The sequence below is a fragment of the Choloepus didactylus genome (genome assembly GCF_015220235.1).
Source record: "Choloepus didactylus isolate mChoDid1 chromosome 25 unlocalized genomic scaffold, mChoDid1.pri SUPER_25_unloc1, whole genome shotgun sequence".
NCBI lineage: Eukaryota > Metazoa > Chordata > Mammalia > Pilosa > Megalonychidae > Choloepus > Choloepus didactylus.
In genome coordinates, this window is record NW_023637606.1 from 496170 (window position 1) to 521303 (window position 25134).

The window sequence follows — 25134 nt, forward strand, 5'->3', positions numbered from 1 at the left end:
CCTTAGGGGCTCCCAGCAGGGAGAGACCAAGTCTAGGCAGTCCAGAGCCCCTGTCCCTCCGTGCCTCAATTTCCCGTGGGCTCGTCGGGAGTCCGGCCCCGCCCGGGCTCGGGAGCTGGGGGCGCTCGCCCGGGGGCTCCGGAAGTCTGCGGCCGCGGGAATTCGGCGCTGCCCGGCCTTATAAGGGCATTTGCACTCCCGGCCAATCGGCGGCGGGGGGCGTGGCTCGCCGGGCCCCGCGTCCCCGGCCCGGCCGTCTGTCCGTCCCGTCGCGTCCGCGCGTCCCGCCTGCCCCCAACGCCGGCCATGAGCTCCACGCAGTTCAACAAGGGCCCCTCGTACGGGCTCTCGGCCGAGGTCAAGAACCGGGTGAGTGAGGGGCGCCGTCGGGGCGGGGTGGGCTCTGACACCGGGACCCCAACATCTGGGAGGGCTGAAGGCCTCTCATCTGGCTTGTCTGGGGGCGCTCAGGGTGGGTCCCCAAAAAATGGGGGAGCAGTGAGGTGAAGGATCTGGGGGGCAGAGTAACCCTCCCCCCTCCCCAACATTTAGGCCCCCTCCCCCAGCTCTGCTCCCGGAAAACCCACTTCCCGGCCTGAAGCCCCCACCCACTCTCCATCCTGCAAGCCTGGAATGTCCGAGAACCTGGGGGCCCACAGCCCCCCCCTCTGCGGCCCCTGGCCACACTTCTGCTTTTGGGGACACTTCAGCTCGGGGAGAGGGTGGGGCCAGGCATCTTGAGAAGGGGTGGCCCCCCCACAGGAATTTCCCGGCTCCCCTTACACCTGGGGGGGCACCGAGGGGGAAGTTGGAGCTGCTGGGCCACCTAAGCCGTCCCTTCCACGTCCTCTTTGTCCTCATCTGACGCATTTAAAGGGTTAGGAAGGGTCAGGGTGAGCCGTGACCCTAAAGTATGTGGGTTTGGGTAAACTGGAAGCCCAGGGTGGGCTAAGGGGAGCCGCTTTTGAAGAAACCACCCATAGTTCTGGCTCAGAGAGGGGCAGCCGCTCCTGGAGGGTCACACAGCATGGCTCCACGACCCCAGGGAAGGGGAGAAGGGGGCGGCGATCCCAGAGCCCGGAGACCCCACCTCCCACCCCCAGCATCTGGGAACGTAGCCCGGCTGTGGCTGGCCTGCCCGGGCACGCAGCGGGCACCGCCCTGCCCGCCTGCACTGGGCCCGGGCCCCCACCCCACACCCCAGGTCCGCTGACACGAGGGCAGATGTCAGTGAAAATTCTGAGGTTTGGGGGGCCGAGCCAGGGGCTCCAGTACCCCCCGAAGCACTCTTTGGCACTGAACGCTTGGTGGGCACTGCCTGGCAGGGCTGTGAGCGGGCCGTGCTGCCCACCCCGCCTGGGGCACCCCAGGGGCTCAGGGAGGTTGCTCAAGTGCAAGTGGCAGAGCCGGGATTCGAACCCGGGGCTGGGCCCGGCGTCCCCGGTCCTCGTGGAGGCCCTTTAAACCACCCTTGCTGGGCACAGAAGGAAGTGGGTGGGTGGGGTCGCCACGCCCCCAGCGGGCTCTGCGCTTCCTGAGTCACCGGCAGGTGACACCTGGCCCAGGAGGGCCGTGAGGTCAGAGGCTGGAGCAGCTGCAGGGCCAGGTGCCTCCCAGCCTGCATGGCCACCCGGGGGCTGCTGGGGGCTGCCCGCAAGTTGGGAACCGGCCTCCGTGGCGTCCACGCCGGCCCTGTCCACTTCACCAGCTGCATACGAGGAGGGGACCCCGAGACCCCTTTGTCCTGGCTCCCGTGCCTCGGTTTACCCCCCGACCGCAGAGCTGGGACGATGCCAGTGCATCCCAGCCTGCAGCCCAGGCGGGGGTTTGGACTGCTGGGAACAGCTGGTCCCGATTTAGCCGGGCAGCGGCGGCCGCATTCCTGGCGGGTTGCGGTGACCCAGGAATGTGCCGAGGGGCTGGTGGGGCCGGGTGGGCGCTGCGGGCGGGGCGGGCCAGGCGTCTGCCCGCTCTCGGGGGTGAACCCCACGCCCCCCTCATTCCTGCGTTGGGGGCGGGGCTGCTCCCCAGGGCCGTGGGAACCCGGGGATCAGGCCCCAGGGGGCGGGCCGGGCGGATCGGGTTCTCAGGCCACCTCCCCACCTCCATCTCCCGGATCCCACACCCGTCCCTGGGGTTTGAATGCTGGAACCGGGAAGCAGGGGACCCTGAGGCTGTTCCAGGGATGGGGAAACTGGGGCTCGGGGTGCAGAGGCCTGTCCACGGCTATCCAGGGACGAGGGAGGAGAAACTGGGACAGCAGAGGGCAGCTCGGGCCCATCGTGTCCCCTGAGGGCTGGGACAGGAGAGGCAGGAAAAGGACCCCAGGGGGGAAACTGTGAGCAAAGGAGCCCCAAAGAGGGGGTCGGGGAGCCCCGAATCCACTGACCCCAGCCATCTGGTCCTCTTTCCACCTGGGCACATTCCGGCTTTCTCTGCTTCTGCGCTCGGAGGTGCGATGGGGACAGAGGCCTGTGTGTGCTCGGGGGCAGTGGGTGTCCCTTGTGGGGACCTGGGCTCATCCATCGCAGCACCCAGGCTCCCAGGAGCAGCACGGAGCAGGACAGCAGAGCCCGCAGGGGTGATGCATCCCAGCAAGGAGAGGGGGAGAGGAAAGTGAGGAAGGAGAACAAAGGAGGGTTGGAGAGGGAGGGTGTATGGGGCTGGAGCAGTCAGGGAGGGCTTCTCGGAGGCGGTGGCCTCGAAGGGCAGGATGCAGCCATGCAAGCGTCTGCACAGACACTGAGGCAGGAGCTGGCACAGAGAGTTTGAGAAGCAGAGGATGGTTTAGGGGCTCTTCAATAAGCCAAGCACAGAATTGCCGCCTGACCCAGCAATTCCCTTCCCTGGTTCATGCCCCAAAGAATTGCAAATGGGAACTCAAGCAGATGCTTGTCCACCACATTCACTGCAGGCGTATGTGTGAGAACATAAAGGTGGAGGCAGCCCAAGTGTCCACCGACAGGGATGGAGAAACAACGCTCTCCACCCACAGGGGAATATTATGCAGCCATGTAAAGGAGGGAAGTTCTGATCCGTGCCACAACCGGGATGAAACTCGAAGACATCATGTTAAATGAAATGAGCCATGCACCAAAGGACTAATAGTGTCGGATTCCATTTATATGGAGTTCCCAGAACAGGCAAATCCACAGGGACAGGAAGCAGATTTGTGTTTGCCGGGGGCTGGGGCAGGGGGTGGGGGTTGGTGGCTAGTGGATAAGGGATCTCCGTTCTGGGGCAATGAAAATGACCTGGAACTAGAGGTGGTGGTTGCTTGACATGGTCAATGTACTAAATGCCACTGTATTATTCTCTTTAAAACGGTTAAAGCGGTAGATGTTCTGTGTATTTTGCTGCAGTTAAAAATCAACAGAAGGGTCAGTGTGTCTAGTGCAGGGGGAGAAAGATGGCTGCAGGGGGGGTTGGGGCCACTGGAAATAGATTATAGATGTTTATCAGTGAGCGACATGGGCGAGTCTGTGCCATGGGATAATTTATCTGAGCAAGTGAGCAAAGGCTGGGGTGTCTGAGCTGATGGGAAAAAGGAAGGGTCTGCTCAGGGATATGGGGACTTCCAGGACCCTCTGTCTCTTCTTCCTTGGAGCCCATCCCCACTGGTCAGGGTCTTCAAGGGGTTTCTCCTGGGTCTGTCCTCACCGCAACTCAGCCCTGTGCCCTCTTCCCCCAGCTCCTGTCCAAATATGACCCTCAGAAGGAGGCGGAGCTCCGCAGCTGGATCGAGGGGCTCACGGGACTCTCCATTGGCCCCGATTTCCAGAAAGGCCTGAAGGATGGAGTCATCTTATGCACGTGAGTGTGGACACTCGCTGATGCAGCATGGCACCTAATTATTCTACACCCACGAGATCGTGCGCCACACACCGTTTGGAAGCTTGCTTGCTTTTCATGTCATGAGTTTTGGGTCTTTCTCCTTCTTTGTTTTTCTTGCCTTATTGCTTTGTCTAGGATTGCTGACACTGAGGATCCTTATTGCCCTCCTCCCTTTCATGGGAGAGTTTCTGAAGTGTCTGGAAGCCTTTCCAGTTTGTGTCATACTCAACTGTAGTTCAAATGTCCCCCGGTTTTAATGGAAACCCCCAAATTAACTTCCAAAAATCAGCAGTTCCAAATGGTATCCCCAACATTGGTTGTCGTCACCTGTTGGTGGCTTTGCTTGTTTGGTGGGTGAGAGATGACTTCACAAGAGGGAAAACTGAGGCCCAGAGGGAGGCAGGAGGTTGTGCAGGAAAGCACACACTCGGCCGAGATTGGCATCCTTGTCCCTCGCCACCACTGCTGACAGTGGCCCCTCTCTCCTCCTGCCTAACATATCCCCCCAGACTCATGAACAAGCTGCAACCAGGCTCAGTTCCCAAAATCAACCGCTCCAACCAGAACTGGCACCAGGTGAGGGACTGGTGGGGTGGACGGGGGCTGGGGCAGGGGTCCCCCGACAGGTGGGCAGGCCGGGGTCCCCTCACCGCCCCTCTCCTCCTCCTCCCAGCTGGAGAACCTGTCCCACTTCATCAAGGCCCTGGTGAGCTACGGCATGAACCCCGTGGACCTGTTTGAGGCCAACGACCTGTTTGAGAGTGGGAACATGACGCAGGTGCAGGTGTCTCTGCTCGCCCTGGCGGGGAAGGTGAGGCCCAGAGACGGGCGGCGAGCTGCCCAGCGTCACATGGCGAGGTTGTCATGGACCCACGATGCCCACGGGGCCCCAGCCCTTTGGAGTCCATGGCGAGTGAGACAGTCTGATGGAGGAGGCAGGGACCCCCCCGATGGGGGAGGCAAACTGGGAACCAGTCCTTTTTGTTTTTATTTTTACATGTTATAATTTGGGAGAAGCACCTTGGAGAAGCAGGAATTAGTCCGACGTGGTCAGGGCAGGCTTCTCGGAGGAAGTGACACTGGCCAGGTGGGCGGGTTGGAACAGTGTTTCAGGCACATGGAACAGCGTGGGCAGCAGCTCGCAGCATTGGAGCAGGGCTTGGGTGGTCGTGCTCTGAGTGGTGTTTCCAGAAGCCCCCGGAGCTGAGGTGGGGAGGAGGTGGTGGGGTTTGACGATGGACAGACTGGGAATGAGAGAGAGACGGGCGGCTGGAGGCCAGGAGCAGGGAAGGCTGGGGCCCTCGCAGCCCCATCCCTGGGGTGACCCCAGAGGAGTGACACATGCTGGGCCCCCCCAGGCCAAGACGAAGGGGCTGCAGAGCGGCATGGACATCGGTGTCAAGTATTCGGAGAAGCAGGAGCGGAACTTCGACGACGCCACCATGAAAGCCGGCCAGTGCGTCATCGGGCTGCAGGTGGGCACCGGGTGCCCCCCAGTCCCCGGGCCCCGCGGCGGGGTCTGGAGGCCCGGGTGGGGGCCGCCTGAGCCCTCACGCCCCCCTCCCCGCAGATGGGCACCAACAAGTGCGCCAGCCAGTCGGGCATGACGGCCTACGGCACCAGACGGCACCTCTATGACCCCAAGAACCACATCCTGCCGCCCATGGATCACTCTACCATCAGCCTGCAGATGGGCACCAACAAGTGTGCCAGCCAGGTGGGCCTCCCTCCTGCCCCGGGACCCCCACCCCCTGCTCCTCCCACCCTGCTCCGGCCGTGCCCCCCACCGGGAACACAGCCTGGGCTTCCTGCCACCTCTCTGGCTCCACTTCCACTCTCCCCCCAGTGCTGTGTGTCCTGGGGTAAGTTACTACCCCTCTCTGTGCCTCAGTCTCCCTGAAAGGATGGCCCAAAGGGCCTAGATCCCTCAGTGCTCATTTCTTCTTGTGTTGTTGGACATATCACTACAATGTGGTTTCAAGCTCTCAGGGCCCAGGGAGCTCCCTGGCTGGCAAGGAGAGCTCAGCCCAGACCTCCCGGTTCCCAAGGGTTGAGCCAGGGGGAAAGGGGCACCCAGCACGTCTGAGCAAGGCGTGGGAGGGTCCCTGGAGATTCCCAAGCAGAGCAGCAGGGGGTGCTCGGAAGTGGGAAACAGAGCAGGAATTTGAGGGCAGCTCCCGTCCTGAGGCCCCAGCGTTCCCCGCTAGGAGAGGCTGGTGGGAGTGGAGGGTGCCCCCTTCCGTCCCGCCCTGATGTCCCCTCCTTCCTCTCCAGGTGGGCATGACGGCGCCGGGGACCCGGCGGCACATCTACGACACCAAGCTGGGCACCGACAAGTGCGATAACTCCTCCATGTCCCTGCAGATGGGCTACACGCAGGGCGCCAACCAGAGCGGCCAGGTGTTCGGCCTGGGCCGGCAGATATATGACCCCAAGTACTGCCCGCAAGGCCCCGCGGCCGACGGGGCTCCCGAGGGTGCCGGCGACTGCCCAGACCCCGGAGAGGCCCCCGAGTATCCCCCCTACTGCCAGGAGGAGGCAGGCTACTGAGCCCCCATCGTGGGTCTCCCCACATCATCACCCTATCTGGGTTTTGGCGTTTTTTTGTGTTTTCATCTTGTTTTTCTTCGTGTTTGTGGGCTGCAGGTGGGGCTGGTGGGGAGCAGGCAGGGGCTGTTTTCTCCACCTTCGCCTGGTTTCTTAGCAGTTCTGAGCTGCCAGGCTGGGTGGGGGGAAGGCTGTGTCTGTATCCGTGTGGGGTGGGGGTCTCTGCTGGAGCTTGCCCATCCAGGAAGCAAATTTCCGGGCCCGATCTGTGTTGGAGAGAAAGCAACCTGGGAGAAGAGGGGAGGGGAGGGGAGGGGAACCAGCCCCAAACAGTTTCCGGTTGCTTCTTCTGTCTTCCCTTTTCTCTGCTGATCAGTTTGTGGTTTCTGTACCCGCAGAAACTTCAGGCAGTTCTCAAAGAAAGAAAAATAACTTTTTTTTTTTTTTTCTGGGTGACTGGGACAGGGATGGTGGGTGGGGGATGCTGGGCCGGGCCACAATCCAGATATTGAGTTTTCTAGGACCCTCAGACCCCCACCCTGACCCCTCCCAGGAGCCCGGGGGAAACCAAGGCCCAGCCAGAACCTGGAGGGAGTTCTGGGTACTGAGAAAAAGTCAGACAGCCCCCCTGCTTGCCCCCACCTGCCCTAAACTGTTGGACTACCCTGTCCCCCTGCCTTGTCCCCTGCCAAGTGCTGCACAGGGACCCCCACCCCAGAGCCCCCACCCGGGAGTCCGGGGTCTGTGAGATAATGTGAAATACTGTGGACCAAACTCAATAAAAACCTCTGTTTTAGCAAAAGAAGGCAGCCCGGAGAGTTGGAGGCAAACACGGGGCCTGGGGTGGGGGTGGTCTCTGGCTCTGATGCCTTCTGGGGGTCTGGGGAAGGGAAGGGGGCATATCCACATCGGGTGTCATGGCAGCCGAGGGGAAGCTGAATCCCAGACCACACGGTGAGTCTGGGTGAATGAATGATGCTGGTGGGGGCGAGGCCGGCTGCCTCCCCTCTCCCAATGTTCAGAGGAGAAGTGGGACCCCCGGCCCCACCACCACCCCCACCCCTGCTGCACCCAGCACTCCACCTTCAAGCCCCCAGCGCCTCTGTCCTGCCTGTGTGTTTACTAGTCGGGAGTTCCCTCCCTGGCAAACTCTTATGCATCCTAAAAGCCCTCTGGAGCCCGCCCCACACTTCTCACCCTTGCCAGCGCCTTGAAAACGGTTCACACCCCTCTCATCGTCGCCTCGCAAGAAATGATCCCGAGGCTTTCATTAAACTCAGGGTGACCGTTAGGATCCAGGACTCTAAGCTGAGAATGTTGGGCGCTCCCTCCCCCCTCGGCCAGCCCCGGGCCTGCTGGAGGGACAAGGAATGTTTGTAGAGTGAATGCATGAGTGAGCCGTGACTCCAATCAAACCCCCGTTTACGGAGTGACTAGTGGAGTCCTCCAGGGTCGCGGGGCGATCTGGCTGGGACCTGCGCCCCCCGCGGAAAGTGGGGGCGCTGCGGTGCTGCAGGCGGCTCTTCGGCGTGGGGAGGCGCCCGGCCGCCCGACGATGATGCAGCAAGAGGCGCGCGGCCCCTTTAAGAAACCCGGCGCGGCGCGGTCCCGCCTCCTCCCCCAGCGGACGCGGACCCGGCCGGGCTGGCGCGTAAGTGGCGGGGCCGCGGGCCAATGGCAGCGGGCGGGGGCGTGGCCGAGCGCGGCCTCTGGCGCCCGGACACCCAGGGCGGCGGCGGCGGTCTGCGGGGCCGCAGCGCCCTCCCAGGGCTCCTCTTAAAGGGGCCGCGCTCCCGGTCTCCGAGCGACGGGGGGAAGGCGGCTGCAGCGAAGCCGGGGGGGCTCGAACGGTGAGAGGGTCCCGGAGAGGAGGGCGGACCCGAGGAACGAGGATGCGGGGCTGGGGCCTGGGAGGCAGGTTCGCCGGGAATCGCGGGGTGCTGGCCGAGTCCACGCTCCCCCCTTTCCCGCTTCCCCTGGGTGTTGTGGGGGGCGGTTTAAATCACCCCCAGGTCTCAAGGGTGACGTTGGGCATCAGTCACCTGCTGCCCTTGTACCCCCTTAGAACTCCTCTAAGGCCCCTGGCCCCCAATTCACAAATGGGGAAACTGAGGCCGCTTCCGAGAGCCTCCATCCCGCGTGCTGTAAAGGGGCGGGGGTTCTAGTTCTCCCTTTGCTGATGGCCCCCCGGCGGCCTCAGTTTCCCCAGGTGCGCAGTGGGGAGGTAGAGCCTCCTGCCTCCAGGAGCCTCCGCTTGCCCCTGCCTTGGCCTCAGTTTCCCTTTCTGTGAATGGGGTGACAGCCTGGGACTTCCACCCGGGCGTGTCAAGCGTCCATCCCAGTAACCGCTGCGGTTATCAGCGCGGAATATCGGGGTCGGGGGAGGGCGGGAGAGATGGGGCCGGGGTCCCGGGACCCGGGTGGGGACCCCAGGTGGGGTCTGCTGGACGCCGGGCAACGGGAGAGGAGAGCCGAGGCTCCGCCCCGGACGGTCAGGGGGAGGGTCTTCCAGGCCCCCGCGGCGAGCCCTGCCGGGAGAGACAGCCGTGGCAACCAGTCAGCTGGGAGCATGGCTTCGGGCAGGGCTCCCATTGGCCTATTCCCCCCCCACACACACACCCTTGATCAATCGCCTGCTGTTTGCCTGGCCCTCAGCAGAGCCTTCTGGAACCCTGTGCCTTGGGATGGAGGGATGAGGTCCCGAGAGGGGCCCTCGGCCTGACCCCCACCCCTGCCCTGTGCCCTGTCCAGCTCCGCCATGGCCTTCTGGGTGCAGCTGACTCTGCTGCTTTGGAAGAATTTCACTTATCGTCGGAGACAACCAGTAAGGCGGCGGTGGGTGGGGCGGGGCGCCCCCACGGCCCCCCACAGCCCCCCACGACCCGCTGCCTGCTCCACCCGCAGATCCAGCTCCTCGTGGAGTTGCTTTGGCCGCTCTTTCTTTTCTTCATCCTGGTGGCCGTCCGCCACTCCCACCCCCCCTTTGAGCACCATGAATGTAAGCCCCCAGGGCCAGGCACTGTGCGTGTGTGCGTGTGTTTGGGGGGGGTCGTGGAGGCCGTTCCAGGGGCACCCTCTAGTGGGTGGTGCGGGGCACAGGATGGGCACCCTGAGAACCGTGCTGGGAGTGAGCTGTCTATTGCTGGAGGCATGCAACTGGGATGGGTGATCAAATGGCCGGCGCTGGGGTGGAGTAGGCCAGGCTTCCATACAGGCGTCTGCTCACAGGCCACTTCCCCAACAAGCCCCTGCCATCGGCTGGCACCGCGGCCTGGCTGCAGGGCCTCGTCTGCACCCTGAACAACACTTGCTTCCCGCAGCCGACCCCCGGCGAGGGGCCTGGCGTCCTGAGCAACTTCAACGACTCCCTGTGAGCAGAAGGCAGCACGTTTGGGCCGGTGGGTGCCGGGTGGGGGGACAGCTGGCAATGCCCACCGAGCCCTTGTCTCCCGCCCTCTCTCTGTCCCCAGGGTCTCCCGGCTTCTGGCCGACACCCGCGCTGTCTTGGGGGCACCCAGTGCCCACAGGGTGCTGGCTGGCCTGAGGAAGCTGATGCCCATGCTGAGAGCTGCCCGCAGGACAGGTGAGGGCAGGGCTGAGCTTGGAGCCTCCACGTGCCCGGCTGTGAAATGGGCGCTGTAGGGTTGGGGGGGGTGTCTGGCTGGGGTTTTCCTAACCCGAGCCCCCGTGTGTTCCCCCATAGCCCGGCCTCAGGAGGGACCGTCCCTGGCCGCTGAGGTGCTGCGGAAGCTGATTCAAGGGGTGAGGCAGGAGGGGAGTGTTAGGCAAAACTCCTGCCGCCAGCACACCCACAACCCACCCTTAGCAAATATCCCAGGAAGCTCTACACACCTACAACAGACACGAGCTGGCTCCCCCCAGCTCTGCTGGGTGGGTCAAGGCCAGGCCAGAGGGAGCGACCCAAGTGGCTTCTTGGAGGAGGGTCATGGGAACAGGGTTTTGAAAGTAACGTAGGAGTTTGTGACTGCCTCAGTTTCCTTGTCTGTCAAAGGTGGAAGTATGGAGGTCCAAGGAACAGCTGAACTGAGGTCACTGTCACCTTGTTTTTCTTGTCAGGACTCTGTGCAGTCTGCACTGGGCCAAGCCGGGGTGTCTGTGGGCAGCTTTGTGGAGGCTGCACAGGACCTGGCTCAAGAGGTGAGAGGCCTTGAGTCCAGCCCAGAGGCAATCAGGGCAGGCTGCCTGTAGAGGGGGGCGATAGGGCAGCCTGGGGATGCCCAGGGCAGGCGCCTTGCCCAGACCTTGGAGGGGCCACCAGGCTGAGGGAGGATGGCCAGCGCCCTCTGGGGGCCTCCCTCCAGCTCCTGGGGCGGCCCAGCCTGGCCGAGCTGCGGACACTGCTGCAGGGACTGGGGAGGACACGCAGCCCCCTAGAGGCAACGTTGGAGGCCCTGTGCGGAGCCAGGGGCCCCGACGGCCCGGGAGCGCCGTCCCTCAACTGGTACGAGGACAGCGAGCTGAGGGAGTTCATGGGGCAGGAGACTGCGCGGGCCCAGCGGGACAGCAGCCTGAGTGAGTGACCCGCCTCGCTCTCTCCACCTGGGACGGTAGGTGTGGGGGCGGGGCCTCGTTGGGGGTGGAGCCTCACGGGGCTCCTGCCCCAGGCCCCGCCTGCGCTGGGCTGATGGGAGCCCTGCACGCCCACCCGCTGTCCCACCTGCTCTGGAGACGCCTGAAACCGCTGGTCAACGGGAAGGTCCTGTTCGCCCCCGACACGCCCTTCACCCGGCAGGTCATGGCCCAGGTGCGGGGGACCCCCGCTGGGGGCAGATAGCCAAAGCCTGCCAGCTCCCCCCAGCTCTACTGGGTCAGGGCCAGGCCAGAGGGAGCGACCCAAGTGGCTTCTTGGAGGAGGGTCATGGGAGCAGGGTTTTGAAAGCAACGTAGGAGTTTGCGACTGCCTGCACAGACACTCAGAGGGACACGTTGGGAGCAGGGTGGGAGGTAGGTGGCAGGAGGGGAGGGCCGCGGATGGATTTTTCTCCCCCTCTCCCGCAGGTGAACCAGACCTTTGAGGAGCTGGCCCTGCTGAAGGACATCCAGGATGTGTGGGAGACACTGGGACCCCAGATCTTCAAGTTCATGAACGACAGTGCAAATATGGCCATGCTGCAGGTGGGAGCCAGGAGGGGACAGGGCGTGGGGGCTGGCCCTCCCCAGGCACAGGGGATCCATCTCTTGTAGGATTGGGGCAAAGGACAGGGAAGGGCCTTCCCGGCCTGGGGAGGGTCTGGGCAGAGGTGTAGAGGTGGGAGGGCAGACAGGAGGCACGGAAGAGGGGTGACACGGCCTTGAAGGCCCAGCGCTGACCCCGGGTTTTGCATGCCACCCCCAGCGGCTCCTGCAGATGCAGGACAAAGGAACGAGGCAGCCAGGACCCACAGGTCAGGCCCCGGCAGAGGCCCTTCGCGCCTTCCTGGACCCCGGCGCCAGCGGCTACAGCTGGCGGGAGGCCCACGCCGATGTGGGGCGCCTGGTGGGCGCGCTGGGCCGCGTGATGGAGGTGGGGGCCCGGCTCTCAGAGGGGGAGACGTCCCGGGGCTTGTAGAGGACTGGGGGTGGGGGGTGCTCTCCTGCGGGTGGCTCCGGCCTCATCGCAGCGAGGAGGCGGCAGGGGTGAGCGGGGAGGCCGCGGCCTAGGACCCAGACCCGCGCCCTCCGCAGTGCGTGTCCCTGGACAAGCTGGAGGCGGCGCCCTCGGAGGCGGCGCTGGGGGCGCGGGCCTTGCAGCTGCTGGCCGAGCGCCGCTTCTGGGCTGGCTTCGTCTTCTTGGGGCCCGAGGACCCCCCGGACCCCCCCGAGCACCCGGCCCCGAGCCTCGGCCCTGGCCACGTGCGCGTCAAGATCCGCATGGACATCGACGATGTCACCAAGACCAATAAAATCAGGGACAGGTGGGGGCGGGGCCAGCTGGCACCCTGCCAACTGGGTCCGGGGGACGTAGTCTGTGGGTAAAGATAGACTGGGGTGGGCGGAGCCAAGCGGTGATGGGCGGGGCTAGAGGCGTAATTGCGCCCTGGGCGCAGGGGCAGAGCCAAGAGGGTGGTGGGTGCGGCTGGCGACCCAGCTGGGGCTTGCCAGGGCCCCCCTCCCCACGGCCAACCGCAGCTGCGCGCCCCTCCCCTCGCGCAGGTTTTGGGACCCCGGCCCTGCCGCCGACCCCCTGACCGACCTGCGCTACGTGTGGGGCGGCTTCGTGTATCTGCAGGACCTGCTGGAGCGCGCAGTCGTGCGCGTGCTCAGCGGCGACGCCCCCCGCGCGGGTCTCTACTTGCAGCAGATGCCCTACCCCTGCTACGTGGACGACGTGTGAGCGCCCGCGACCCTCCGCACCCACTCCGCACCCCCAGGCCCCGGGACGCCGGGGTCCTTGCCGGGGACGCGAGCCGGCGCCTGTGATGGGGTGGCTGACCGCTCCCAGCACCTTAGGGCTTGGAACTTCAAAAAACCCTGATGCCCGGGCCCAAGCCCCCCATACGGGGTCCCGGCAGGCCTGGGAAATTCGGGTGCAGGGAGAGCAGCTGGGAGCCTGAGGCCGAGTCAGGGGTACGAAGGCCAGGACCGGGGACAAATCTCCACGGCGGGCTGCGCCTGGGCATACCAGGACGCGAGCCGCTGTGCCAGGTGGGGAGGGGGGCGCAGGGTCTCCAGCCCCACCCCCACGCCAGCCGCCCGTGCCCCCCAGATTCCTGCGCGTGCTGAGCCGGTCGCTGCCGCTCTTTCTGACGCTGGCCTGGATCTACTCGGTGGCGCTGACAGTCAAGGCGGTGGTGCGTGAGAAGGAGACGCGGCTGCGCGACACCATGCGCGCCATGGGGCTGGGCCGCGGCGTGCTCTGGCTCGGCTGGACCCTCAGCTGCCTCGGGCCCTTCCTTCTCAGCGCCGCGCTGCTCGTGCTGGTGCTCAAGGTGGGCGCGCCGCGGCCTTCCCGGCTGCGGAATGGGTGCGCACGCGGGCGCCCGAGAGGGCAACCGGCAGGGGTCGCGCTGGCGTCGAGGCGCGCGCCCCCCTGGCCACTCTGAGCGCCTGTTGCCCCACGCAGCTCGGGGACATCCTCCCCTACAGTCACCCGGCCGTGGTCTTCGTGTTCCTGGCGACCTTCGCCGTGGCCACCGTGGCGCAGAGCTTCTTGCTAAGCACCTTTTTCTCCCGGGCCAACCTGGCATCCGCCTGTGGGGGCCTCGCCTACTTCGCGCTCTACCTGCCCTACGTCCTGTGTGTGGCCTGGCGGGACCAGCTGCCCGCGGGCGGCCGCGTGGCCGCGGTGAGGGCCGGGACGCGCGGGGGCTGGGGGCTGGGGTCGCCCCTGGCCCCGCCCGCTCGCTGACCCGCGCGCCCTGGTCCGCAGAGCCTGCTGTCGCCCGTGGCTTTCGGCTTCGGCTGCGAGAGCCTGGCGCTGCTGGAGGAGCAGGGCGAGGGCGCGCAGTGGCACAACCTGGGCACCGGGCCCGCGGCCGACGACGTCTTCAGCTTGGGCCAGGTCGCGGGGCTGCTGCTGCTCGACGCCGCGCTCTACGGCCTGGCCACCTGGTACCTGGAGGCCGTGTGCCCAGGTGGACGGCAGGGGGCCGGCGCCGGGCCCGGGAGGCGGGGCTTCGGGCGGGGCTGCGCTTGCACATGAGAGGCTGAGCCCAGAGGCGGGGCCTGAGGGCATTGGGGGTCTGGCAGTCGGGTCCCCAGGTGAGGGGGCTTGGCTTCCTGGCAAGTGCGTGCAGGTGGCCCGGGGCAGGACCGCAGGGGATTATGGGGGTATTTAGTTGCCCCAACCCAGGTGTGTGACCTGAAGCAGGTGCACCCTGGGGGAAGGGCTCAAGGGCTAACTGAGTGCCGCCCCCACCCCAGGCCAGTACGGGATCCCGGAAGCCTGGAACTTTCCCTTTCGGAGGAGCTACTGGTGTGGGCCCCGTCCCCCCAAGGGCCCGGCCCCCGCCCCTCAGGACCCGGAGGGTGAGGCCGGACCCTTCCACGCCTGGATCCCGAGCCCCCAGAACCCCTGCAGTTTCCCGCAGGTCCCAGCCTCTGGACGCCCGTGGCTACCCCAGGGCTCCCCTACTTCCCATAGACCCCGGACCCCGCGGCCCCCCGACCCTGACGGGCTCTCACAGGGCCTGCCCCTCCGGGCACCGGAGTCTCCCGCAGCCCAGGGCTGAGCCTGTCTCCCTGCAGTGCTGGTGGAGGAGGCCCCGCCTGGCCTGGCGCCCGGGGTCTGCGTGCGGGGCCTGGAGAAGCACTTCCCGGGGAGCCCGCAGCCCGCCCTGCAGGGGCTCAGCCTGGACCTCTACCAGGGTCACATCACCGCCATCCTGGGCCACAATGGGGCCGGCAAGACCACCACGCTGTGAGCTGCCGACCACTCCCCTCCTGCCCCGGGGCTGGGCTTCCCCAACCTGGGGTCAGACAGGTGCAAGGGGGCGTGGGCTGGTTCACTCCAGGTGCACCGTGGGGACGCGGTGGGAGTGTTTCAGCCTCAGTTTCCTGCCTCATAAAGTGAGAATGTATCACCCCATTGGGACAGGTATACAGTGGGTGCCCTATAAGTGCAGGGGCCCTTTCTCCTGGGGCCTCAGGCTGCTCTCTGAGACCCCTGAACCCCCAGGTCCATCCTGAGTGGCCTCTTCCCGCCCACCAGTGGCTCTGCCTTCATTCTGGGCCATGACGTCCGGTTGGAGATGGCGGCCATCCGGCCCCACCTGGGCGTCTGCCCCCAGTACAACGTGCTGTTCGACATGTGGGTCTCGGTGGGGCTGGGGGTCGGGGCCGGGGGTTCTCTGGGACCCTGGTCGCCACAGCACCCATTCTGGGTCTCGCCCGTGGCTGCAGGCTGACAGTGGAAGAGCACATCTGGTTCTACGGGCGTTTGAAGGGTCTGAGTTCGGCAGCCGTGGGCCCCGAGCGGGACCGTCTGCTCCAGGATGTGGGGCTTGTCCCCAAGCGGTGGGCGCAGACGCGTCACCTGTCGGGTGAGCCTGCCCTGGGGAGGCTTCCCCGGGTCGGGAGAGATGAGACTGGACTTTATCCCCTGGGCTGTGGGGAGCCAGGGGAGATGGAGAGGTCTGGGGAACCCGGGAGAAGTGGTGTGCTGAGGTCCAGGCTGGTGAGAAGGAGAGCAGGCTCAAAGGGGAAGGAATCCTGCTCAGGCCTGGGGGTGTCACGCTAAGACCCCCTCCCCATCCCTGCCCAGGTGGGATGCAGAGGAAGCTGTCAGTGGCCATCGCCTTTGTGGGCGGCTCGCGTGTCATTATCCTGGACGAGCCCACGGCTGGCGTGGACCCTGCTGCCCGCCGCGGGATTTGGGAGCTGCTGCTCAAATACCGTGCAGGTGAGAGGCAGGGTGGCCTGAGCTTCCCCTGGATTCTGCCTGAGGGTCCAGAGAAGTTTTCTGAGGATGAGGTGCTGGGGGTGGGGTTTTGAGGGATGAGTAGGAGTTTGCCAGGCAGAACAGGGAGTTCCAGGCAGAGGCCGCAGCTTGGGCAAAGACCTGCTGGCCTGACGGTACCGGGGTTGGGTCCCCATGCCCAGGCCGCACACTGATCCTCTCCACCCACCATCTGGATGAGGCGGAGCTCCTGGGGGATCGCGTGGCCATGGTGGCAGGTGGCCGCTTGTGCTGCTGTGGCTCCCCGCTCTTCCTGCGCCGTCACCTGGGTTCTGGCTACTACCTGACGCTGGTCAAGGGTCTCCCGCCCCAGGTCACCAGCAGGAAGGTGAGGGCTGGAGCTGACCCTTGACCCCAGACCCTGAGGCTCTGGCCAGCCCTGGTGGTCATGCCAGTTGGTGGCCCTCTGCCCACAGCGTGCCGCTGACTCAGAACCAGGCATGGACGCCAGGCAGGAATGGGAGCCGGGCAGCCAGGGCAGCACGGCCGGTGAGGGCCAGGGTGGGAGACCCAGAAGGGGTCCCCTGACCCTGGGCAGGGCCTGAACTGTGACCCCTGACCTTTCCTCCACCCCAAGCCCCTCCCCGGGAGACTGGGGTGGGAGGGGACCAGAGCTGGGGCTCCCTGGTGGGCACAGCCCCTGACGCGCCCCCTGCCCACCCAGACGCAGCCCAGCTGCTGGCGTTGACGCGGCGCTGGGTGCCCGGGGCGCAGCTGGTCGAGGAGCTGCCACACGAGCTGGTGCTGGTGCTGCCCTACACGGGCGCCCTGGACGGCAGCTTTGCTGAGCTCTTCTGCGAGCTGGACCAGCAGCTGGCGGGGCTCGGGCTCGCCGGCTACGGGATCTCGGACACCAGCCTCGAGGAGGTGTGCAACTGGGGCTGGCAGGTGCACAGGTTCTGCAAGAGAGGGGGCTGCCTGGAGGAGGCTGCGTTTTGAAGGGTGAATAGGAGTTCGTGTAGAAACGGCAAGGGCATCGTTCCAGAGCAGAGGCCTGGCCCGTGCAGAAGCTTGGGAGCTTGGAAATTCCTTGGGGAGGTCGTGGGGCTCAGTGTGTGACCCCGGGTTCCCCACATTGGTCCCCAGCTCTGAGCCCCCTGCCTTGTCTCCCCAGATCTTCCTGAAGGTCATAGAAGATTGTGGTATGAACGGAAATTCTGAGGGTACAGTTGCAGCTTCCTGACCCTTGACCCCTGATCTCAGGCCCCAATCCAGAGTAGAACCAGATCCTGATCCCTGGCTGGGTGTGCCCCACAGCCTCCCAACTCACTCCCCTCTGTGACCCCTGACCCCGACCCCCTGCTGAACACCAACCCTGACTCTTAATGGCTGCAGGTGGTAGCCGTGGGCAGCCCCCGTTCAGGGGTATTGTTACCCCGGACGAGAGCACACAGTTCAAGATGCCTCCCAACGAGCCAGCCCTGGAGAATGGGGAGCCGGGTAAGGCCCCCCACACCCTCCCAGTCCCCCACAGTCCCCTTCCTGTCCCCCATGGCCTGAGTGCTGACCTCCTGTCCCCCACAGCCAGGCTGGCCCTGGAAACAGAGGCCCTGCAGGGCTTGCCGACGGACCCTGCTGGCCGGGTACAGGGCTGGGCACTGACCCGCCATCAGCTCCAGGCCCTGCTTCGCAAGCGTTTTCTGCTTGCCCGCCGCAGCCGCCGCAGCCTGTTTGCCCAGGTGAGGGGGCCGGGTGCCTGCGAGGGTGAAGGGGGGGCCCCAATCTCCAGCCGCCCAAGCACGCAGTAGCTCGTTCACTTGCCGGACCCCTCGGACACCCCTTGCTTGTGGATGTTCCACTCTAAACATGTTTGTTGAGGGCACTGGGGAGCTATGGGTGGTTCTAGAGCAGGAGCAGGAAAGGGAGTGGACAGCCCCTGCCTGCCCCCCAGATTGTGCTGCCCGCCCTCTTTGTGGGCCTGGCACTGCTGTTCAGCCTCATCGTGCCACCCTTTGGGCACTACCCGGCTCTGCGGCTCAGTCCCGCCATGTATGGTGCCCAGGTGTCCTTTTTCAGGTGGGTGCAAAGGGCAGGGGGCTGGTGGTGGGAGGACTGGTGGCTGTGGGCACGGCCCTGACCCTGCACCCCCCACAGTGAGGATGACCCAGGGGACCCTGAACGTGCCCGCCTGCTCGAGGCGCTGCTGGGGGAGGCTGGACTGGAGACACTGCACCTGCAGAACAGCTCAGGCAGGTGAGGGCCCACCTGCCGGGACCTGGCTGGCTCCTCTCTGGCCTGGCCTTTCCCGCCTGGGCACCGGCCATGGGTCTTGGGGTGCCCAGAGCACCCCCCGGGCATGCCTGGGGGCCTGGAGTCTCTGCATTGCCAGGAGCCCCTGGAAGCCCGTGTGCTCCCAGTCCCACCCCAACCCTGCGGGGCCCATCTGGGTGTTCACAGCCATGCCCCCTCCCCTGCCCGGCTGCAGGCCCCCCAAGTGCCCGCAGCCCACCGCCTGCCTGTTCTCGGTGCCCGAGGTTCCCGCGGACGTGGCCAGGGTCTTCACCAGTGGCAACTGGACCCCGGAGTCCCCGTCCCCCGCCTGCCAGTGCAGCCGACCTGGTGCCCGCCGCCTGCTGCCCTACTGTCCAGCCGCAGCTGGTGGCCCCCCACCGCCCCAGGCAGTGACCGTTTCGGGGGATGTGGTGCAGAACCTGACAGGCCGGAACCTATCCGACTTCCTGGTCAAGACCTACCCACGCCTCGTGCACCAGGGGTGAGGCCCTCCCAGTGGGCAGGCTGGGGGCAGGCTCTGGGGCAGGGGCTCGAGGTTGGCCCCCCCGTGCCTCCCCTCTTTCCTGTCCACTGTCTGGTTCTTGGCTCCTCCCGGCCTCTCCCCATCTCACTGTTCTCCCGTCTCTGCCTCTGCCTCCCACAGCCTGAAGACAAAGAAGTGGGTAAATGAGGTCAGGTGAGCACAGGCCCACCTGGGGGTGCTCCTTCCCGGGGTCCCAGTCCTGCTGCCAGCTCTCTCCACCCCACCCCACTCACCCCGACCCCCAGCAGCCCCTTCCTTGTCCCCACTGCCCCACAGGTATGGGGGCTTCTCGCTGGGGGGCCGGGACCCAGGCCTGCCCTCGGGGCGAGAGGTGAGCCGCTCAGTGGAGGAGCTGCGGGCGCTGCTGAGCCCCCTGCCCGGCGGGGCCCTCGACCGGGTCCTGAACAACCTTACCCAGTGGGCACTTGGACTGGACACTAAGCACAGCCTCAAGGTGGGGTTGGGAGTGGTGGGCAGTGGCTGGAGGAGGACACGTATGACTCTGTCACACTGACCCCTTGGCCCTCCTCCTGCCACAGATCTGGTTCAACAACAAAGGCTGGCATGCGATGGTGGCCTTTGTCAACCGAGCCAACAACGCACTCCTACGCACCCGCCTGCCCCCAGGTCCCACCCGCCATGCCCACAGCATCACCACTCTCAACCACCCCCTGAACCTCACCAAGGAGCAGCTGTCCAAAGCCACACTGTGAGTCCTTCCACCTGCATGCCCTGCCCTGCCTCGGACCCTCTTGGTGTCTTGGGTGTTGGGAGCTGGGTTCATGCTCTCCCGGGCTCTCACTGTGTGAACAGGAAACAAAAGCTGTCTCTTTCTGCTCCCTGGACCAGGGCAATGGGACTCTCCAGCCAGCCCACAAAGCCTTGTCCCGCCAAACTTTATCCTACCAGAGACGTCTATGGTTGTTCCCTTCCAAACCATCCCACCACTCACATCCCGAAGTGGCCTGCGCCATCTCCCCCACCAGTGACTGGCCACATAGACCTCTCACCCACCCCTGGCATGCATAGCCCTGCTCTGAGCAGCCCATGTACTCCTGCCCCCAGGATGGCCTCCTCTGTGGACGTCCTCGTCTCCATCTGCGTGGTCTTCGCTATGTCCTTCATCCCAGCCAGCTTCACACTTGTCCTCATCGAGGAGCGTGTCACCCGGGCCAAACACCTGCAGCTCGTGGGGGGCCTGCCTGCTACCCTCTACTGGCTTGGCAATTTTCTCTGGGACATGGTGCGGGGGATGCCTGGAGGGTTGGGGGCCCCTTCCAGCCCCTTCTGGGCAGGGGCTTATCTAGGATAGCCCAGGTGGGGTCTTACAGATTGTGGGAGATCATATGCCTTCTTACCCCAAAAGCAGGGGGGTCACAGAAGGGCACGAGGCTGAGGGTGTCAGTCCCTCCCCGCTGTTTATTGATGGGGGCACTTGCCATCGCCATCCCCAATGCAGTGTAACTACTTGGTGCCAGTGTGCATCGTGGTGCTCATCTTCTTGGCCTTCCAGCAGAGAGCATACGTGGCCCCTGCCAACTTGCCTGCCCTTCTGTTGCTGCTGCTCCTGTATGGGTGAGACCCCCCACCCCTCAGAGCCTGTTCTCACTGCCATTCCCTTCCTGCCTAGTATAGCAGCTCCTGGGGAAAGGACGTGGAGCTCTGAGGTGATGCCAAGTACAGTCTATTTGAATGAGGCACCTAGGTGGCCTTAAAAGCTCATCCTGTACCAAGTCCCACTAGACCGGTGTACCTGTCAGAGCTGCTTGGCCCCGTGTCTGAATGTCTGCCCTGCTTGCCCTCTCAGCTGGTCAATCACGCCACTCATGTACCCAGCCTCCTTCTTCTTCTCCGTGCCCAGCACGGCCTATGTGGTGCTCACCTGTGTCAACCTCTTTATCGGCATCAATGGCAGCATGGCCACCTTTGTGCTCGAGCTCTTCTCTGACCAGGTGGGGCACTATGAGGCTGGGCCTGGGCTGGGTCAGTACATCACCCCGGGTCCCTGACCTGCCTCCCTCTTCCTGCCCCTGAGCAGACACTGCAGGAGGTGAGCCGGATCCTGAAGCGGGTCTTCCTTGTCTTCCCCCACTTCTGCCTGGGCCAGGGGCTCATTGATATGGTGCGGAACCAGGCCATGGCTGATGTCTTTGAGCGCTTGGGTGAGAACCTCCTGCTTGACAAGGCCATGGCCGCAGGGGACCAGAACCCTTGGAAGTGTTACCCAAGAGTCATTCGTACAAGGTGGGGACAAATGGTTGGACTCAAGGTTGGGCCAAGTTAGAGGTGCAACTGGGCAGCCACGAAAGCTAATTCCATCTTGGGTCATATCACAAGAGGCCTAGAGTTCTAAATAAGGAAGGTGAAACAACTACTGTTGTCTGTGACAATTTGACCTCAGTTCAGCATCCCATCCAATTCTTGGCCCTCTTCCTTAAGAATCAATCCAGAGTGGCCTGCATGGGTGGGAGGTCTGGTAACCAGGTTCCCCAAGGACCAAATCCTTCCTTTTTGTTCCCACAGGAGATGGTCAGTTCCAGTCACCCCTGCGCTGGGAGGTGGTCGGCAAGAACCTCTTGGCCATGGCAGTACAGGGGCCTGTCTTCCTCCTCTTCACACTTCTGCTACAGCACCGCAATTGCCTCCTGCCTCGGTCAGTGGGTTACCAAGGGGAGGGCCCAGAGCCCAGGGGCTGGCCTTGGGCCCACTTGTTTCTGTCCTCAGACCCAAGCTGAGGCCACTGCTGCCCCTGGGGGAGGAGGATGAGGACGTGGCCCACGAACGGGAACGGGTGGTCCGAGGAGACACCCATGGGGATGTTCTGGTGCTGAAAGACCTGACCAAGGTGGGTGTGGCTGGGTGAGACTCTGGTGGGGGGGCTGCCACAGGCCCACCCACCTGTCCTCAGGGGCCTGCACCCTTCCCAGGTGTACCGCGGCCAGAGGATGCCGGCCGTCGACCGCATATGCCTTGGGATTGCCCCTGGTGAGGTGAGTCAGGGTGGGGGTGGGTACAGAGGCAGTGAGAGACCGCACACCTATCACCCTTTATCGGGCACCCATTGTATACCAACACTCATTGAGCACTTCCTGCATGCTTTCATTTATTGAGCCCAACTGCATGCATTAAGGCATTGGTAAGCCCCTATTGATGAGTGAAATTATTGAGCACCTGTTGGGTGACCACCGTGTGCCAGTAAACCTTAATTAAGTACCTATTATGTGCCAGTATCTCTGGAGCACCAATTGTGTGCATAAAAGCATTGTTGAGTCCATCGTAAAGAAACCCACTCTGCACACCAAAGGTGTACCAAATGCCACCACTTTTAGTGACCACCAAAGAGCATTTATTAAGCCCCTACAGTATACAAATCCATACCAAGCACTTGCTCATGGCCAACATTTATTGGCTGGGTACCCACACGCACTCGGAAATCTCAGGCCCAGGTATTTATTGAGTGCTTGCTATGTATGGTCTTTATTAGATACCTACTGTGTGCCAACCCCCACGTGCCAGTCTTTGCCGCTGGGGGTTCTCCTTGCCCACATTTGCCCATGGGTGAACTGGAGGGGATGGATTGTGGGCCTGGGGCCTTGCTGAGCACCTTCTGTATGCATCTGGCAGTGCTTTGGGCTGCTGGGTGTGAACGGAGCAGGGAAAACGTCCACCTTTCGCATGGTGACGGGGGACGTGCTGCCCAGCGGGGGTGAGGCCGTCCTGGCGGGCCACAGGTGAGGGGGCTGGAGGTGGGTGTTGGGCCGGCCCTGAGACCTCTTATCTTCCTCTCCCGCGAGTGGAACGGGCCGAGACGCCTTCTTGCCACTCCCCAGCGTGACTGGGGTGGGCGGGCTTTGAGGTGCCCATCCCCCCCCCCCGACACCCCCAGCATGACCAGGGACAAGCCAGTTCCCTGAGCCCCGTCTCCTCCCCCACCGCCAGCGTAGCCCGGGAACCGGCCGCCGCCCACCGCCGCATGGGCTACTGTCCTCAGTCGGACGCGGTCTTCGAGCTGCTCACCGGCCGCGAGCATCTGGAGCTGTTCGCGCGCCTGCGCGGCGTCCCGGAGGCCCAGGTCGCCCAGGTGAGGCCGCGGTGCCCGCGGAACCTCCGGAGCCGGGGTGGCGGCTGGGTCCCAGCGGGATCCCGGGGTTTTCCGTGGCCACGCCCCCGTGCTCACTCTGGCTCCGCCCCGCAGACGGCGCGAGCGGGCCTGGAACGCCTGGGGCTCGTGTGCTACGCGGACCGGCCCGCGGGCACCTACAGCGGCGGCAACAAGCGGAAGCTGGCCACGGCGGTGGCGCTGGTCGGGGGTCCGGCCGTTGTCTTCCTGGTGCGTGGGGGCGGGGCCGGGGCGGGGCCTGATCCGGGGCCGGGGCGGGGCTTACGGGCGCTTCCCCTTTCCCAGGACGAGCCGACCACCGGCATGGACCCCGGCGCGCGGCGCTTCCTCTGGAACAGCCTCCTGGCTGTGGTGCGGGAGGGCCACTCCGTGGTGCTCACCTCGCACAGGTGGGCCCCGGGCTGTCGGTCCAGGTGGGCCAGGCCGCTGCTGGCCTGGAGCCCCGGCCTCACCGGGGGGCTGTGCCGAGCAGGGGGCCCCGCAGGGTGCGAAGGTGGTTCCCGGCCCCTAGAACAGAGCGACCCAGGCCCCGGGGTGGGGGCGGTAGTCCGAGGCAGGGGGTGGTGGGCCGGGCCTGGGGGGCGAGTGAGGGTCGCGGCGCTCCGGCCCCGCCACAGCTCTGTTGCTCGGCTCCCGCAGCATGGAGGAGTGCGAGGCGCTCTGCACGCGCCTGGCCGTCATGGTGAACGGGCGGTTCCGCTGCCTGGGCAGCGCGCAGTACCTGAAGGGCAGGTGAGCCGGCCTGGACCTGGGGGGCAGGCGAGGGGGCACGACGAGGCGGCAGGGGGCGTGGCCCGGGCGAGCCTGGGGAGGAGCCAAGGTCAGAGGCGTGACTAAGCGAGGGTTCCAGGCTGGCCAGGTGAGGGGCGGGCGCAGGTGGGTGGGGGGTGCGGGGGCCGGGCCAGGAGGGGGCGGGATGTGTTGGTGTCTGGGGGCCGCGTGGAGGCGGGGCCGGCGGGGATGAGAGCGGGTTCCTGGGTGGGGGAAGAGAAGGGTTGGGTGAACAGGTTGGAGAGGGGGCGGCAGGTGGGCGGGCGAGGGGCGGGACGATTGGTGAGGTTGGTGTCAAGCCGGGTCAGGTGTGGGGTGCGCGGCTAATCAGCGCGGGTCCCGCCTCCCAGGTTCGGGGCCGGCCACACGCTGACCCTGCGGGTGCCCGCGGCGCGGCCCGAGCCGGCGGCGGCCTTCGTGGCGGCGGCGTTCCCGGGGGCCGAGCTGCGCGAGGTGCACGGCGGCCGCCTGCGCTTCCAGCTGCCCCTGGGCGGGCCCTGCAGCCTGGCGCGCGTCTTCGGCGAGCTGGCGGCGCACGGCGCGGCGCACGGCGTGGAGGACTTCTCCGTGAGCCAGACCACGCTGGAGGAGGTGGGCGCGGGGGCTGCGGGGCTGCGGAGCTGGGGGCCGTGCCCGCGGCCGTGCCCGCGGACTGACAGCCCCTCGCTCCTGCCCGCCCCGGGCATCCCACCCGCCAGGTGTTCCTGCACTTCTCCAAGGACCAAGGGAAGGAGGAGGCCGCGGAGGGCGCGCCGGAGGCAGGAGTCGGGGCGGAACTCGCGCGCAGCCCACAGCGCCCCAAACGCATCAGCCGCTTTCTTGAGGACTCGGGCGTGGCGGAGACTGTGCTCTGAGCCCGCGCCCCGCGGGACCGACGGGCGGGTGGGCGCGGGAAATAAAGAAGAGGCTGGAGAGGAGCCGGCGTGGTGTGCAGGGGTGTGGCGTGTAGTGCCCAGAGTGGGGTTGCCTCGCGCATGGCTGGGGTCCACGAGTGCCTGTTCCCCTGCCCCGGCTGAGCGTGCCCACGCGGGCCTGGTCCCTGCGAGGGCTGTGGAGTGGGGATGAGGTCAGGGTTCGGGAATGTCCGCTCCACGGAGCACCCCGGGGGCGGTGTCCACTCCTCACCCCCAGCAGGGGCTTCTGCACAGTGAGCGGCGGGCGGAGGGCCCCCAGGGGGCTGCCGCTGGGGTCCGCGCACCGTGTGTCCCCGAGACCCACCTCTTTTCCCCAAGGCCAGTGATGTGGGCGGGGGACTTCGGGGTGGGTGGGTTGGGGTTTGGGGATCAGGGTTGGGAGTCCGGGAGAGAAGAGGGCTCCAGCCTGGGAGGGAGGGTGTGGGAGGAGAGGCAGGCAGTGGGGACGGACACACTGCCCGAGCCCCGTTAGCGCGTCTGGGTCTGCGGCGCGGGCGCAGCGCATCCCGGGGTCGGTGCATGTGACTCGGGACCCCGGCGGCCCGGAGGTGCGGGCCTGGAGAGCCTCACCGGGCAGGTGACCTTGCCCCCCATCTGTCCGGACCCGCCCGAGGCGCGCCCCAGAGGATGTGGGGTGGGCACGCGCGCCAGGAGCCCTTGGGTGGAGCGTCGGGACTCTGGGCGGTGGCTGTGGCCGCGGCCGGGGGGTGAGTGCGGCTCTCCGGCCGCCGCTTCACCTGCGGAGCCTCCAGGTGCCTGGGCGCGAGCGGGAAGGTCTCTGTGCCCGCGTCGGTGC

General features: G+C 65.5%; 3 protein-coding genes across 10 annotated transcripts; 2 read left to right on the top strand and 1 right to left on the bottom strand.

The window, feature by feature from the left end:
- The first annotated feature begins 222 nt into the window (after positions 1–222).
- Positions 223–7183, top strand: CNN2 (calponin 2). Its single transcript, XM_037824262.1, has 7 exons — positions 223–369; positions 3692–3813; positions 4344–4410; positions 4508–4645; positions 5193–5309; positions 5405–5551; positions 6109–7183. Exons 1-7 carry the CDS (start codon positions 307–309, stop codon positions 6382–6384), a joined length of 930 nt encoding a protein of 309 aa, XP_037680190.1. The 5' UTR covers positions 223–306; the 3' UTR covers positions 6385–7183.
- Positions 6535–9141, bottom strand: LOC119525198 (translation initiation factor IF-2-like). Its single transcript, XM_037823799.1, has 4 exons — positions 9026–9141; positions 8646–8909; positions 7798–8357; positions 6535–6668 (listed from the first exon to the last, which is right to left on the bottom strand). Exons 1-4 carry the CDS (start codon positions 9139–9141, stop codon positions 6535–6537), a joined length of 1074 nt encoding a protein of 357 aa, XP_037679727.1.
- Positions 8099–24341, top strand: ABCA7 (ATP binding cassette subfamily A member 7). 8 transcript variants are annotated; one of them, XM_037824146.1, is made up of 47 exons: positions 8099–8231; positions 9133–9205; positions 9286–9379; positions 9610–9751; positions 9852–9964; positions 10085–10143; positions 10459–10539; positions 10704–10914; positions 11007–11146; positions 11401–11517; positions 11738–11905; positions 12067–12296; positions 12535–12711; positions 13088–13310; positions 13445–13666; positions 13751–13955; positions 14245–14349; positions 14569–14740; positions 14999–15130; positions 15223–15362; positions 15584–15721; positions 15922–16106; positions 16195–16279; positions 16443–16645; positions 16893–16941; positions 17114–17218; positions 17303–17457; positions 17670–17794; positions 17873–17971; positions 18204–18491; positions 18654–18686; positions 18810–18987; positions 19073–19242; positions 19599–19776; positions 19993–20108; positions 20341–20485; positions 20572–20695; positions 21057–21186; positions 21258–21378; positions 21461–21523; positions 22158–22264; positions 22473–22614; positions 22729–22863; positions 22939–23042; positions 23293–23385; positions 23775–24015; positions 24123–24341. In XM_037824146.1, the coding sequence occupies exons 2-47, from the start codon at positions 9140–9142 to the stop codon at positions 24276–24278; spliced, it is 6465 nt and encodes a 2154-aa protein (XP_037680074.1). In that variant the 5' UTR covers positions 8099–8231; positions 9133–9139; the 3' UTR covers positions 24279–24341. The 8 variants fall into 8 exon arrangements, with proteins under 8 accessions (XP_037680074.1, XP_037680077.1, XP_037680076.1 ...); XM_037824149.1 differs by having other exon boundaries at positions 22478–22614; XM_037824148.1 differs by having other exon boundaries at positions 16893–16920.
- The last annotated feature ends 793 nt before the right edge of the window (positions 24342–25134 follow it).

Coding starts and splice junctions, on each gene's coding strand:
- ABCA7 (XM_037824146.1), top strand. CDS start 9,140: ATGGCCTTCTGGGTGCAGCTGACTCTGCTGCTTTGGAAGAATTTCACT. Junction 17,795..17,872: donor GCCCAGGTGTCCTTTTTCAG/GTGGGTGCAAAG, acceptor CACCCCCCACAG/TGAGGATGACCCAGGGGACC. Junction 22,265..22,472: donor GCCGTCCTGGCGGGCCACAG/GTGAGGGGGCTG, acceptor CCCCACCGCCAG/CGTAGCCCGGGAACCGGCCG.
- CNN2 (XM_037824262.1), top strand. CDS start 307: ATGAGCTCCACGCAGTTCAACAAGGGCCCCTCGTACGGGCTCTCGGCC. Junction 370..3,691: donor CGGCCGAGGTCAAGAACCGG/GTGAGTGAGGGG, acceptor CTCTTCCCCCAG/CTCCTGTCCAAATATGACCC. Junction 4,411..4,507: donor CCAACCAGAACTGGCACCAG/GTGAGGGACTGG, acceptor TCCTCCTCCCAG/CTGGAGAACCTGTCCCACTT.
- LOC119525198 (XM_037823799.1), bottom strand. CDS start 9,141: ATGGCGGAGCTGGACAGGGCACAGGGCAGGGGTGGGGGTCAGGCCGAG. Junction 8,910..9,025: donor AAGGCTCTGCTGAGGGCCAG/GCAAACAGCAGG, acceptor CTCTCCCGGCAG/GGCTCGCCGCGGGGGCCTGG. Junction 8,358..8,645: donor AAAGGGAAACTGAGGCCAAG/GCAGGGGCAAGC, acceptor CACAACACCCAG/GGGAAGCGGGAAAGGGGGGA.